We start from the raw sequence: 14,386 nt of genomic DNA on the forward strand, positions 1-14,386 counted from the left end.
AGCCATACACATATATGCATGCAAATCGACAGAGACCAAAAGTAGATTAACAGGATGAGTAGAATGGAAATATAAAAGCTAACAGAGACATGAGGAACAGAAATATTTTATACTGATTAAGATTATATGGCATGCAATATATGCATCTATAATAAGAAAAAGTTATAATAAGAAACTTTTTGAGACAGGCTCTCTACATAGCTCTGGCTGTCCTCAAACCCACTATGTAGACCAGGCTGGCCTTGAGCTCATAAATGCAGGGAATTAAAGGTCTGCACCACTACATCCAGCTGTGTGTATGCATATAGTTTTTAGCCACAGTTTCTACAGCACAACAGGGAAACTACAGTCTATATAATAGCTATATATTTTAACATAAGTAAAGGAAAAGAGTTTGCAAGTTTCAACACACAGACATGGTAACAGTCAGGGGATAAAAGTGCTTATTTTAGTTTAATTATTACACAGGGTACACATGTATTGAATCACTAGACAGTGCTCCATAAATAAGTACAAATATTAGTCAACTGAAAACAAAACAAAAACTTGTGCAGGTAGTTCAGGCCTGTGATTCCAGTTCCCTTAGGCAGGAAGACTGTGAGTTAGAGGCCATTATGGGCTATATAGTACAACCCTGATCCACAGCCCCCCCACACACACACACAAACTCTCTTACAACTCCATCGAGAACACATTGAGAGGCTGGTTTCCGAGGATCCAGAGAAATCCCTGTCTCAGACAGGAGCTCTTGGGAAGCGGTATTGATTCCCGTTTCACGCTCAATACGAGACTGCAGTGAATGAAAACTTTCATCACATGGCAACAGAAAAGAAATGATTTTCGCAGAAGTCATATTTAGGATGTGCACTATCTGTATAAATAAGAAAAATATGTTTATTGACTATTAATAAACAATTCTGTGAAAGATACTAAAGGGGGAATCTAAGCAACAGACATTATTCTGTACTAAGTAAAGCTCACTCTTCCAAACTCATAAAACCATCTAGATGTACAAAATGACATTTTACAAGACTTGAGTTTGTTTTTCTAAATATATAAGGTTTGGTTTTTAAAAGAAAGGGTCTTTTTACATAGCCCAGGCTGCCCTGAAACTCACTATGTAGACCATCCACCTGACTCTGCCTCCCACTGTTGGGATTAAAAGGTGTGTACCACCATGCCCAGCCAGATATTAGTTTTATCAAATAAAATTTCAAAGTTCTAAGGAAGCACAAAATCAAGAAATAGAAATTTTAGTTTAAAAAATTTATTTCAAGAAACATGATTACAGACCTAGAAGGAAACACTCCCATTCATGAAGTTCCTCATAAATGCCACTGACAGAGCAAAAAGCTTTCACACAACACCCCAATATTTAGACTTTCCAATTTCCCTTTTAATAGGAGAAATCAGGCTTCTGAGAAGTACAGCTGATAATGGTAGAGTGTGGATCTCAACTTTTAACTACCTTGTTTTTTTGTTGCCTCAAAAAACAATCATTGGATAGAAACAATGGGCTTCTCATTCAAGAGGCAAAAGCATTATTATTCTCCCAAAGCAACCAAACCCTAAAGTTGTAGTCTGCCTAAGGGCCCAAAGACAAAAGCAGTCTCGTGCTCACTTACAGTTTCAGTGAAAAGAATGGATGAGAAATTTTGACATAATTAATGGCAACAGGAAAAAAAAAGCTCTGTGTGTGTCTGTGTGGTGTGTGTGTGTGTGTGTGTGTGTGTGTGTGTGTGTGTACGATTGAAGAGACTACCTAAAAATGTAAGCATGTGCAGGTGCACTAAGATGCCAGAAGAGGACATCAGATCCCATACACCCGGAGTTCCAGGTGGTTTGTGCACTGTCCAATGTGTATGCTGGGAACTGAACTTGGGTCCTCTCTAAGAGCAGCACATACTCTCAACAGCTGAGCTAGCTATCTCTCCAGCACTGAAGAATAACGAAATACTTCTATTTTGTCATTATTTTTTATGTTTAAGCTTTTTCATAATAGTTGGGAAAATAATTACCTAATTAGAGTCTCTGAAGTGTTTTCTTAAAGAAAAATATTTCAACAACTATTTTGTTGCTATGAAATAGGACAACATGCCTTCCTGGTACATTATATTTAAAGATACATTAAGAAAATAAAAACAACAAAGTGTTTATAGTTCATGCTTCTGTGTTTTGTTCATTGCATCCCCTACCTACAATTCTCTTTCTGCTATTAACTCTAATTCTACAAAAATCAGTCCTAGTTCCAGCCTAGGAAATTAGGCTTAATGCCTCCCAAATTCTATCAACAATACTCTAGTTTCCTTATTCTGCCCAATCTCCCAAGATTGATGCTTTGAGAAATATCAGTTTGCTCAAAAATAAAGAGAAGGTAAATATCCACTCAAATTCACTGACAGTGGTGCTCAAACGTCAAGTTTATGAGTCACAAATAACATGAGACAGACTCAGAATCCTTCAGAGGAGGGAGGCGATGAGCACCAGTCACCATGAGGATGCTACACAAACATCTGAGCAAAATGTTCATACACATAAAATAAAATACATAAGGTGAATAATTATTTTAACAAGCAGGGGTAATGCTACGACTACTGTAAGTTGAGTATATAGGTTGTATTCAACCAAATATTTTTAGAGACAACACAGAAATAAGAGGCTTACCAAGCCCTGCATTGCATACACACCAAGAAATGATTTTTCTTTGACACAATATAAGAAAACCAAATCAAGAAGCCAGTTATCAGGCCAGGATTGATGGTACAGGCCTGTAATTCTAGCACTTGGGAGGCAAAAGCAGGCAAATGTCTGAGTTCAGGTTACCCTGGTCTACATTTAGTTCCAGGACAGCCAGAGCTACACAGAGAAATGATTTGAAAAAAAAAAAAAGAAAGAAAGAAAAAAGCCAGATGTTTTCACTGTCAGTTAAGAATCGTATCAATATGCTCTCAAAATCCTATTGAATAAGGCATGTCAAGATTAGTCTCTACACATTTATGAGTTCTCAATCAGTTCCTTATGCCCCATATAGGAGTACATAATTGAATGTCCAGGTCATGAAAAATGTGGTACCATAAAAGGTTTCTGAATGCATAACTGTTAATTCAAAATCTAATGCATTAATCATTGCAAGGCATTCTTGGCAGTCCCCAGCAGTAGGTGACTTCACTGTAGCCTTGCTTCTGAACATAATAACATGCACAATTTGCATTGCGCCTGCCCTTCCCAAACATGAAGGGAATGAATGCTTCCTGAAATATCTCAGTTGAGATCTCAGATGGCTGCATGCAATGTACCAGTGTCTTTTACTGTACATATAATCTTCTGCTCTTATAAAAATATAATGGTTTAATTACAGAAAACAATAATTTTTAATATTTCTTACCATTATCCCTCAGCAAGTAAATATCAAATTAGTGTATTTTTAGATTGTATTTACTACAGACTGTTTGATTTTTTTTTAACTTGTTTCAATTTCATTTGAAAAATTATTAAGTGAATTTTGGTTTGGGATTAGAACAGAATTTTCAATGTCTGCAATGATCGTTAATATACTTCTGTCACTTTGTACTGAATATTTCTGTGAAGACCCATCATGACCAAAATAAAACCAAAGTATCAGTCAACTTTGAAACTGTTGATGATATTCTCCTAGCATATCAAATATTCAGTCAAGACTTGATTTTTTTATGTAAAAAGAAATAAGCATATCAATCTCGTGAATATGCAAATTTTCTTTAGTCTTTAATAAATGATAAAATTATATATATGCATATCAAAGAATTGTTTTAAAATTCTTTATGAGTAAATTGTCTGAGTTCATATGTATTCTGTATACCTATATTCTCTAGTCAGAAAAAAATTTCTCAGATAAAAAATGTTAAAGGTTTAAGAAGCTCTGCTGTGCCATCAGTAGGAAAGGATGGCAGACGGAATTGTTTCTAGGCATATGGCAGTAACAGAATTAACTATACCTCCCATTCACATCAATAAATATGTCCTAAGAACTGATACATGCCCTCTCAGTACTGAATGCCAGCACATAACTATTAATAAAACAGTGCATTGAGAAAGACAATCTAAGTAGAGTTGAAAATAAAAAGTAAGAAATATTTAGAGAACATAGAAAATATTAAGTGATTAACAGTATGCCAGAAACTACCTAAGGAAAAAGTAATTGAAGATATACTAATCAACATATGAGAGGAAACTGGCAAAGCAGACATTGGACTGGGCATAGGACAGCAGGTGCTAAAGTACAATGCAGACGAGGGCCTGAAGGCCTGAGAAGTGTAGGTGACAAGACAGCCCTGACGGAGGAGGAGGCCAGAGTCGGTCTGAGGCAGGTACTGGTTACAAGAGCAGTAGTTCAAATGTAACTTGGTAAGCAAAAGGAAATAGGTTAGTTTCTTGAACATAAAAATAAAAAAGTCTTCTCAAAGTTCATATTGCACTGACTGCAGGATTGAGAGGAAACGTTGCCTGTGGCCATGTCAGGGGCGCTGCAGCCTGCAATGGAGCTTATGGAATACAGCCTACTAAATAACAAAGTTATGATGGGTACATCCTAAAGAGGAAAAGCCCCGGAGGACTGTTTCAGGACGCCCCTTCCTTCTGCTGTGCTTCCTCCTGCTTGCTACTGTCGTGTTCATGCTGTATTTGGCATGATGCAATTACTATGTAAAAGGATCTCACTGTACGTAGTACAGTGTAATTATTTCATGGGAAAATTCCACTCCTCACTGGGAAGATCATAATAAAGATGATTTTTATAAGAACAATGATTAGTTAGGTCTATGATTTAATTGGACTTTCTGAGTGTGCCTAAAACATACAAATGGTTAAGACAGTTAATAAAGATGACTGGGGAAATGGTTTAGGTTATTCTGCCAATTGCTCCAATAATAATGCAAAACAGACAAAAATAGGCTAAAAGTCATCTTCCCTTTGTTAGATGTGAGATTTGCAGAAAATGGAAAATAAGAACAAAGAAGTTTCATGCATTATAGACCCATGAATTCTGCCTGTGGAAAAACAAGCCGATGAATAAAGAAAAAAATTACATCCCCACACCCAACATTGAGTCTGAGTTCCTTGGTCATGTAGTTTACAGAATTAATCACAGGCCCCAGTATACATCTTGAAAAAACAAAGTTGTAAAACAAAATTAAATGACCATATTGTGTTTAAAGAAAGAGAAATGGTTACCTAGATCACTTGTTTAAAGCTTTGTAGAGTAGAAATAGGATAGGAATCTACTACACTGAAACCGCAAAGAGCTGCCTGCCGATACAAAAGGAACTGGCTGAAATATACTTGGCTTGCTTGAAAGTTGTTAATCAATTACAAATGAATCATTGCTTTGGAGTGAAGATGTTATTATGGAAAAATTAATACAAATAAAAATGTTAAACTATTTGTGGGATTCTAAGAAAAACATGCAACTTTTGATCATAATGTGATTTCTTCCTGTGTAAAGATTTTAATTTGTTTTTGGAAAATATGTAACTTGTGGTTGTGAGGTAATCTTTTCTTGCATAGAAATTTTTGTCTTAGGAGGTATAAAAGGAGTAAAAGAAAAATAAGAATAGTAGAAGGAAAACAGCATGGTAAAAGAACAGATCAGAAAAGGAACAGAGTAGGAACAACAGCAGAGAGAAAAATGAAATGAAGAATTAAGCTTTGGCCTTCAGGAAAAGTCGCCTTTGTGTGGATGCAGTTCTGCTGACACCACACATCCTCCCCAGTTTCTCTGACCTGCTGAAAGCTGGCCTTCCAAGAGCAAAGTAAACAGACATGAGCCAAGTGGGAGCCTTCCTCACCAAGTCAAACCCAGTACAATTAAATCTAAATGAGGGAAGTGGTAATGGCACCAATCAATCTAGTAAAGGGATTTTACTATATTGATTTTCCAACCCAAAGATACTTTAAAAGGCTACTTGGACCATCTGATGACACCTGAAAAACTTGGATAAAGAAATAAAGTATCCATTCTAAGGATATAATGTTCATTTTAAAATAGACACCAGGAAAAGATTCCTACAATAAACTTATGCTCATTTTCAGCTTGCTAAAGTCAATGCAGGTATTCTAAAACGCACCCCATTAAAACTGACCTTTAAGTTGAGAATGTGATCCATTAATACAAAACATCTTGGCTGCTTCAAATTAGTCTCAATAGGTCCCCCTCTCTGCTGTGGGTCCCAATTCAGCATCAACTGTAGCCAGCTTTCCATGGGCTCTACTATTAAACTGAAAAATTAACAAATACTGTATGAATATCATTATGTTCCAATTAAACAGGCAACTTCACAGGTTGTCCACTTCCTTGCCTATGACTTATCAGTACCATTTATATCTTACTTTCAAATAATTCATGTAATGACAAGGAACAAATTTCTTCCATAAAAAACAAAAAAACAGGCCCAAATCCCCATATCACTTTGTAACTGGCAAATACAAAAGATGAGTCCAACTCCAATCTCCAGGAAAGCCATTTACTTCTTTATTCTTTGGGTTTTCTTAGCATCAAAAGCAATCCATTGATTGGCAATAGTTTTCAGTTCCACATCATCTGTTATCCAATATGATAATCACTAATCACAGTGTTATTTAAATTTACTACTCATTTAAAATTCAGTTCCTCAGTCACACTAACCACTCTCCTCTTCCAACCCAGGCAGCACTGGGAAGCAAGCCAGCAAGCATGCTAAGCAAGCACTGTACTACTGAGCCACATCTCCACCCCTAACTACCTTTCACATAGCCAGTTCAATAAGCCTCAAGTGACAGACAGACAATGCTTTCATCCTGATGCAAAGGTCTACTGGATAATGCTACCTGAAACAGATAACTATTCTCAAAGCTGCCTCACTGTCCACACTCACCTACAAAGGTTGTTTGGTTGAGGTAAATGGCTACTGAACCGAACGTCCCCGGTCATCTCTTCACAAGCAAATATACACTTTGGATCTTTCTTCTTAATCTTTTCATGCCTATAAAAACAAAGCAGCTTAGTTGACAACCTGATTCTCACAAATACTCTCAAGGTTTCTTACCATTTAACTTCAATCAATTCTCTGTTAAATTTCACCACTATAGAAAAAAGAAAAGGAAACAACAGAACAATAGAAATTTTCCTATTACCACTAATTATGCCAAAGTTCTCATCATTTCTTACCAGGTAAATGGCTGCAGATGATGCAAAAAAGGCCTATATCCAGCAATACATTCAAATACCATGGTCCCAAAGCTCCAATAATCCACAGTGGCTGTGTATGGCTTATTTTCAAAGAGCTCTGGAGCCTTAAAATAGAAAGGAACGTTAAGTGCCAACACTGTAAGAAAAGAGCTACTATAGTTTTGAACTATTAAATTCATTACCTTAAGAAATAACAATGAAAATTTTAAGTAATCAAAGAAATATTGTCTCACCAAATACTGTAATGTTCCCACAAAAGATGTACAGAGACTTCCTTGATCAACATCTTTGGCATAACCCAAATCAATTATTTTATGTAATATCTGTGAATATTAAGACATAATATTTATTAAATTATCGAAATATTTGCAAAAGAAAGGTAGGCTGGAAATGTAGCTTAGTGACAGATTGCTCTCAGGTAGGTACGGGCTCAATCCTAAGCACAGCAAAAAATGAAGATATGGGCCACTGAAATGGCTCAGCTGATAAAGCACCTGTCAGAAAGCCTGATGACCTGAATTTGATCCTAGGATCACATGGGAGAACAAATCCTGCTACACTGTTTCATGATCTGCACACAGGTCACAGCATAGGCATGCATTCATGCACACAAAACAAATAAACAAAATAGATGTAATTCAAAAAAGAAAGGCAATAATGTTTTTATAAAACTGGAGAGGAGACAGTAAAAAACCTGGGCTATGGAACAACACAAAAGAGTGAAGTCTGACAGCCTGATCACTATTTAACGTGCATTAATTTTGTTTGTTAATCTTTTTGTTGTTCTTACTAATTTTTGAGACAGGGTCAAACTTACAGTAACCTTCCTGCCACAACTTCCCAAAAGCTGGGATTATAGATGTCAGGTAATATGCCTGGCTAACCATATAATCTTGATCAAGTTAACTAGTCTCTGGCAATTTCCTACACAATTAGATCAACATTTCTAGTCCTTAGATGAGCAAGACAGATGCTTCTATAAGGAACCACTGTTCCATAGAGATGACAAAAATCTAACCACAAAACTACAGTTCAAGGGCTGGAGAGTTGGTTACGCAATTAAGAGTAAGAGTACCTATTGTTCTTGTAGAGGACCTAAGTTCAATTCCAAGCACCCAAACAGTGGCTCACAATAGTGTACAATTCTAGTCCCAGGGAATCTGATGCCCTTTTCTTGTGTCCTCCACAAGCACCACATGTGGTACATAAACACATAAAATATAATAATATAAGTTTAAAATTAAAAGGCCCCTATAATCCAATACAGTGAGGACTGCAATAGAAACCTTATAAAGGTTTCTATTATAAACTATGTATACAGAATGAATAAGAAAACTAAAATCTCTAAAGAATTATCAGGAAGAGTATAACAACAGACATGAATCAGTCTTAAGGTTTCACCTACCTTCCCACCAACATCTTGAAGAACTATATTTTCAGGTTTTAGATCTCGATGTATAATTTTGTTTTCATGCAAATATCGAATCCCAGATCCTAAATAAAATTTCAAGTGTATTATTAAGTAACAGAAAATACTGTTTAGATAATCACCTCACATTTTTTGTTTGTTTTTACTGTTAGTGTTTTTGAGACAGTCTCATGTAGCCCTGTCTGGCATAGAATTCCCTATGTAGCTGAGGATGACCTCTAACTCCTAATCCTCTTGTTCTACTTCCCAAGTGCTGGGATTGCAAGTATGCAGCAGCACATTCAGCATTTTTTTTTAAATATTTATTTATTTATTTATTATGTATACAATATTCTGTCTGTGTGTATGCCTGAAGGCCAGAAGAGGGCACCAGACCTCATTACAGATGGCTGTGAGCCACCATGTGGTTGCTGGGAATTGAACTCAGGACCTTTTGGAAGAGCAGGCAATGCTCATAACCTCTGAGCCATCTCTCCAGCCCCCACATTCAGCATTTTCTAGACAAGGTCTCACTATGTAGCCCTGGTTGGCCTGCTGGTCTTGAATTCACAGAGATTCATCTGCCTCTCCTCCCTAGTGTCAGAATTAAAAGTGGGTGTCACCATGACCAGCCACATTCAATTTTTACCTCACAGTTTGCATAGATCTACACTGATACATAAATTTATATGTCCAGAGGATTGAAGATGGCTCAGTGGGTAAAAGTGAGCCATTGAGAGGTAGGGGAGGGATGTCTCAGCAGCTGGCTAGGCAGCCAGCCAAGTCGAAATGTTGAGCTTCCAGTTCAGTCAGAGACCCTGTCTCAAAATAATTAAATGGAGAAAAATAGAACACCTGACATGCTGTTCCAGCCTCCACATGCATGCTCCGGTGAGTGTACACCAACAATCACATCCATGTACTACATACAACACACACTCCCACACACATTAATATGAAGCATCACCAACATTAGAATAGTTCAGATTTTCTTCACCAAATGTTCAGTAACATCAAATAAACACTGAAAATTTTATATAAACTCATTTAATTTATTGAAATCAATATTAAATGCAAATGAAACAATTAATTTTTGAGAAACTATCTGTAAGCCTGTCCTCCAACCTAAATCACATTCTTAGACTCCGCTGCTTATAACCTATGAAGAGCATCAATACCAAACACACATGGAAACTCACATCTGTCTGACAAGCATCAACAGCAGACACACATGGAAACTCCTGTCTGGTTTCCAAGGTTTCCCAAAGGTCTAAATCATAGTTACTTTAGGGATTATCAGTAGTAATTCTGATTAAAAAGAGAATTTCATTCCAAGATAACTTGAGGACCTTTCCCTCAAAAGATTAATTCCACTATAAACAAAACTACTATAAGAGCATTGGGGGGAGGTGTGAGAGGAGATGAAATGATTGCTAATTCATACCAATTTTTTGTTATCATTCAAACATCTATTAGACAAGGTTACATAGTCAAACAAACAAACAAAAAACCCAAATAGAAACAAATGCCAAAAATGTATTAGTTTTAATTAACATCATTGGAAATGTATCTTTCTTTTTCTTCTTCTTCTTTTTTTTCTTTCTCTTTTGGTCTTTAGAGATAGGGTCTCCCTGTGTAGTTCTGGCTGGCCTAAAACTCACTCTGTAGACCATGCTGGCCTTGAACTAGAGATCCGCCTGCCTCTGCCTCCTGAGTTAGTGAGTAAAGGCATGAGCTACCACCACCCAGCTTTTTTTTCTCTAATTTTTTTTATATTTATTTATTAATTATGTATACAATATTCTGTCTGTGTGTATGTCTGCAGGCCAGAAGAGGGCACCAGACCCCATTACAGATGGTTGTGAGCCACCATGTGGTTGCTGGGAATTGAACTCAGGACCTTTGGAAGAGCAGGTAATGCTCTTAACCTCTGAGCCATCTCTCCAGCCCCTCTAATTTTTTATAAATGTTAAAAACGTACATGCTTTGTAGAAAATACAGACAATTCTCCTTAACTTCTAAGCAGTACACATTAATCAAATCACAATTTTAATATTAGTTACATACCTATGTCACTCAGTAAAGAAAGTATCTGGCTTTCTTTAAGTCCACAACAATTTTCTGGTTTGTTGAGTAGCTAAAGAAAAACATAAACAAACAAGCAAATAAATAAGTCATAATTTTATACTATTGCCGGGTAACAATGGCAACACACATTAATTGCTATACTGTCAAAGAATATTCAAATAAAAAAAAAGTCACAATAAAGAAATTATAAGAAGGAGGGTGGTGGTGGCACATGCCTTTAATCCCAGCACTCTGGTAGATCTCTGTGAGTTCGAGGCCAGCCTGGTCTACAGAGAAAGTTCCAGGATAAGCTTCAAAGCTACAAAGAAACCCTGCCTTGAAAAAAATAAAATAAAATAAAAGGATTTGGGGCACAGTGGTACATGTCTATAACGCCAGCATTTGGGAAGATGAGGCAGGAGCACCATGAGTTCAAGGCCAACATGAGCTACACTGAGTCTGTTTCAAAAATAGTAACAATGACAAGAGATATAGGGGAAAAAATAGTCACCAAATCCATACTGAGGTTGAGTAAATTTCATGAGAAGGCTCATAAAAAGTAAAGAGAAGGGCAATTGCACTTGGAATTAAAAAATGCTGGCAAAGACAGATACATCTAAAATTAAATAGAAAGAATAATAATAATATAAAAAACAACCCTTTCGTTATTGCTTTCTTTTTGTGTAGCCTTGGTTGTCCTGGAACTAGCTCTAGAGATCAGGCTGGTCTCAAACTCACAGAGATCAGCTTGACTCTGCCTTCCAAGTGCTAGGATTAAAGGCATACACCAACAGTACCTGGCAAAAGACAACTTTTTTTTTTTTTTTTTTTTTTTTTTTTTTTTTTTTTTTGGTTTTTCGAGACAGGGTTTCTCTGTAGCTTTGGAGCCTGTCCTGGAACTAGCTCTTGTAGACCAGGCTGGTCTCGAACTCACAGGGATCCGCCTGCCTCTGCCTCCCGAGTGCTGGGATTAAAGGCGTGCGCCACCACCGCCCGGCTAAAAGACAACTTTTTAATAGGTCTTACAAATGTATTTTTATTTAAAATGGCCAACATAGTCCCACTTTGGAAACAACAATAAAAAAGCATGTTCTAAGCTAGGCATGATGGCACAAGCTTTTAATCCCAGCACTTACAGGGAGAGGCAGGTGGATCTCAAGGCTAGCCTAGTCTACACAGCCAGGGGTGCACAGTGAGACCCTGTCTTGAAAACAAACAACAGTAAACCTAGGGTGTCTGGAGTGACTAGTTTGTTGTTGTTGTTTGTTTGTTTGTCAAACTTGACAGAAGATAGAGTCATTTTGAAAAAGGAAACCTCAAATGAGACAATGCCTCTATCAGACTGGTCAGTAGGCATGTCTATGGGACATTTTTTTGATTAACAACTGATGTGGCAGGGCCCAGATCACTGGGTTGTATAAGAAAGCAGACTGAGCAATTCATGAAGAGTAAGCCAATAGCAGTGTCCCTTCTGGGACTTTAGTCCCAGCCTTGGTTTCCCTCAATGATTGATTGTGATTAGGACACATATAAGCTCTTATTTTCCCAGGTTGTTTTTGGTTGTGGTCTTAATCACAGCAATAGAAGGCACTAAGACAGGGTTAGCAAATATTTCCTGTAAAGAGCAAACATTAAGTACTTCAAGCTATGGAAGCCATATAATCTCTGTTACACTACTCAGTTCTAGAGCTGTACAAAAGCAGCATAAACATGCACAGCGCCTGCTCCAATAAAAGTGTGTTTACAGAACAGGCGGCAGGATTATAGTTGTCTGTCCTTATTCTCGATGATTGTGTCACATGATTCAGACATGGTTGAAGCTTGTGATTTACTATCTCAGTATCTCGAAACATCCATACTACCTTCCGGAGATCTCCTCCAGAACAGTACTCCATTGCTAGAAGAGGCACATCATTAATTAAAAAATTCAGTTCCTCAGGAACATCACAGGCTTTTACGATATTTGCATGGTCCAACCTAACAAGGAAAAAAAACATTACAATAAAAAAAAGTTTTCCAATGAAGAAGGACTGAATTTGAAATGATAACTGGGGATTAACTAGTGAGATAAGACTGATTTTCTTAACAAAATTCTAATTCTGATTGTACTGCATTTAATCTTAGCTAAAAGACTAATAAGCTATTAATTTCTGAATTTTCTAATTAAAATAAACAAGTTTTACAAGGAAAATATACCTAAAAATACCATCACTGCTACTATAGTTCTGTGTGCCAAGCAGTACACTCTTTACATGTGTCAACTGACTTATCACAATAATCTTAACACAAGTATATTTGTTAACAGTATCATCCATGAGAAAAATGAAGCACACAGAGGTAACGTAACACCACATGGCAAGCAGGCTGTCAATGACGACGTAAACCGGACAATCTGGTACCAATGCCTACATCACACTGCCTCTTCCACAATCACAATCATCACCCTAAAACTCTGGACATTTCCTTCCAGTTTTAAATATAAATACAAATATATACAAATATAGTTTTTTTTTCAGTAAGTATGACTCACATTATTTACTGACTTCAACTGCTCTTAATTTTTTTTTTTTTTTTGACAGTCAGAAGAGGGCTTTGAATCCCCTGGAAATTGAGTTACAGACAGTTATGAGCCACTGTGTGGGGGCTGGAAACTGAGCTTGGATCTTCCACAAGAGCAGTAAGTGCACTTAACTGTTTATCCCTCTCTCCAGCCCCATAGTTCTTTTTTTTTAACATAACAATCTATTATCATCTCTGTGATCGTCCTCACAGTGTAACAGAGCCCGAAATTGTAGACTCTCATATCCCAGGAACTAAAGAGACAAGTGCACGAGGGTCTAAGAATTTATATTATTAAATTTTCCTGTTAATTCTGCCATGTAGCCAAGTTTGAAAGCCAAAATAGAATGAGCTGAGCACAAACTAAACTCAAAAAATGCTCGTTTCAAATCCAGTACCAGCTGTATGACTGTTTCATTTCTCATCTACAGAACAGGGCACTGTGCAGATACTGGGTTGTGATGACAACTCCAGGAAAGACCTGTAACATAAACTACACTACTCATGTAAGCACACTAAATATATCACAGGCCCCTCGGAAGTCCAAGTCTCTTCTCCTTAAGCATATACACTATTCTTAGTGACTCATTTCTAACAAAATGAAGTGAAAAAAAAATAAAATGACTTCATATTTCATTTAAAATTGCCTTAAATTTTCAGAAGAGATATATCAGCCTTTTTTTTTTTTTTTAGGCATAAAGCTTTATTAAAGGAGGGAGGGAGGAAGGGAGGGAGGGAGGGAGGGAGGGAGGGAGGGAGGGAGGGAGAGAGAGAGAGAGAGAGAGAGAGAGAGAGAGAGAGAGAGAGAGAGAGAGAGAGAGAGAGAAGGGGGAAGAGAGGCAGAAGTGAAGCTGCCTCTCCGAGAGGAAGATGGAAAAGGGAAAAGAGCCAGCCTTTTTCTTATACTCCCCCATTGAGATAATTGTTCAGGGGAGCCCGTTGCCATGTCATTAAAGCATGTGCACTTCCCTGTGGAGAGGCTCCCTTACTGAAGAACTATTGCCTCTGGCCTATAGTTGTGTGAGTGAGCCTGGAAGTTAATACTCATGCCTTGGCCAACCCTTCAGATAATGGCAGCTCTAAAGTCAACATTTTGAAATGTCTCAGGAGAGGTCTTGAACTAGAAGCACAGTTAACTCAACCATAAACTA

At 37.2% G+C, this 14,386-nt stretch overlaps 1 protein-coding gene across 2 annotated transcripts in view; it reads right to left on the reverse strand.

Annotated features, from left to right (window-relative positions):
* Positions 1–14,386, reverse strand: part of Chuk (component of inhibitor of nuclear factor kappa B kinase complex) — a 37,645-nt gene that overhangs the window by 19,165 nt on the left and 4,094 nt on the right. For both annotated transcript variants that reach the window (XM_038332913.2, XM_038332906.1), the window contains exons 3-10: positions 12,539–12,653; positions 10,677–10,746; positions 8,607–8,695; positions 7,435–7,524; positions 7,181–7,305; positions 6,888–6,995; positions 6,117–6,252; positions 677–871 (exon numbers count right to left, since the gene is read on the reverse strand). In XM_038332913.2, the coding sequence (XP_038188841.1) occupies positions 677–871; positions 6,117–6,252; positions 6,888–6,995; positions 7,181–7,305; positions 7,435–7,524; positions 8,607–8,695; positions 10,677–10,746; positions 12,539–12,653 (928 nt within the window). The remainder of the gene's footprint in view (positions 1–676; positions 872–6,116; positions 6,253–6,887; positions 6,996–7,180; positions 7,306–7,434; positions 7,525–8,606; positions 8,696–10,676; positions 10,747–12,538; positions 12,654–14,386) is intronic.

This window comes from Arvicola amphibius, chromosome 1 (genome assembly GCF_903992535.2).
Source record: "Arvicola amphibius chromosome 1, mArvAmp1.2, whole genome shotgun sequence".
Taxonomy (NCBI): domain Eukaryota; kingdom Metazoa; phylum Chordata; class Mammalia; order Rodentia; family Cricetidae; genus Arvicola; species Arvicola amphibius.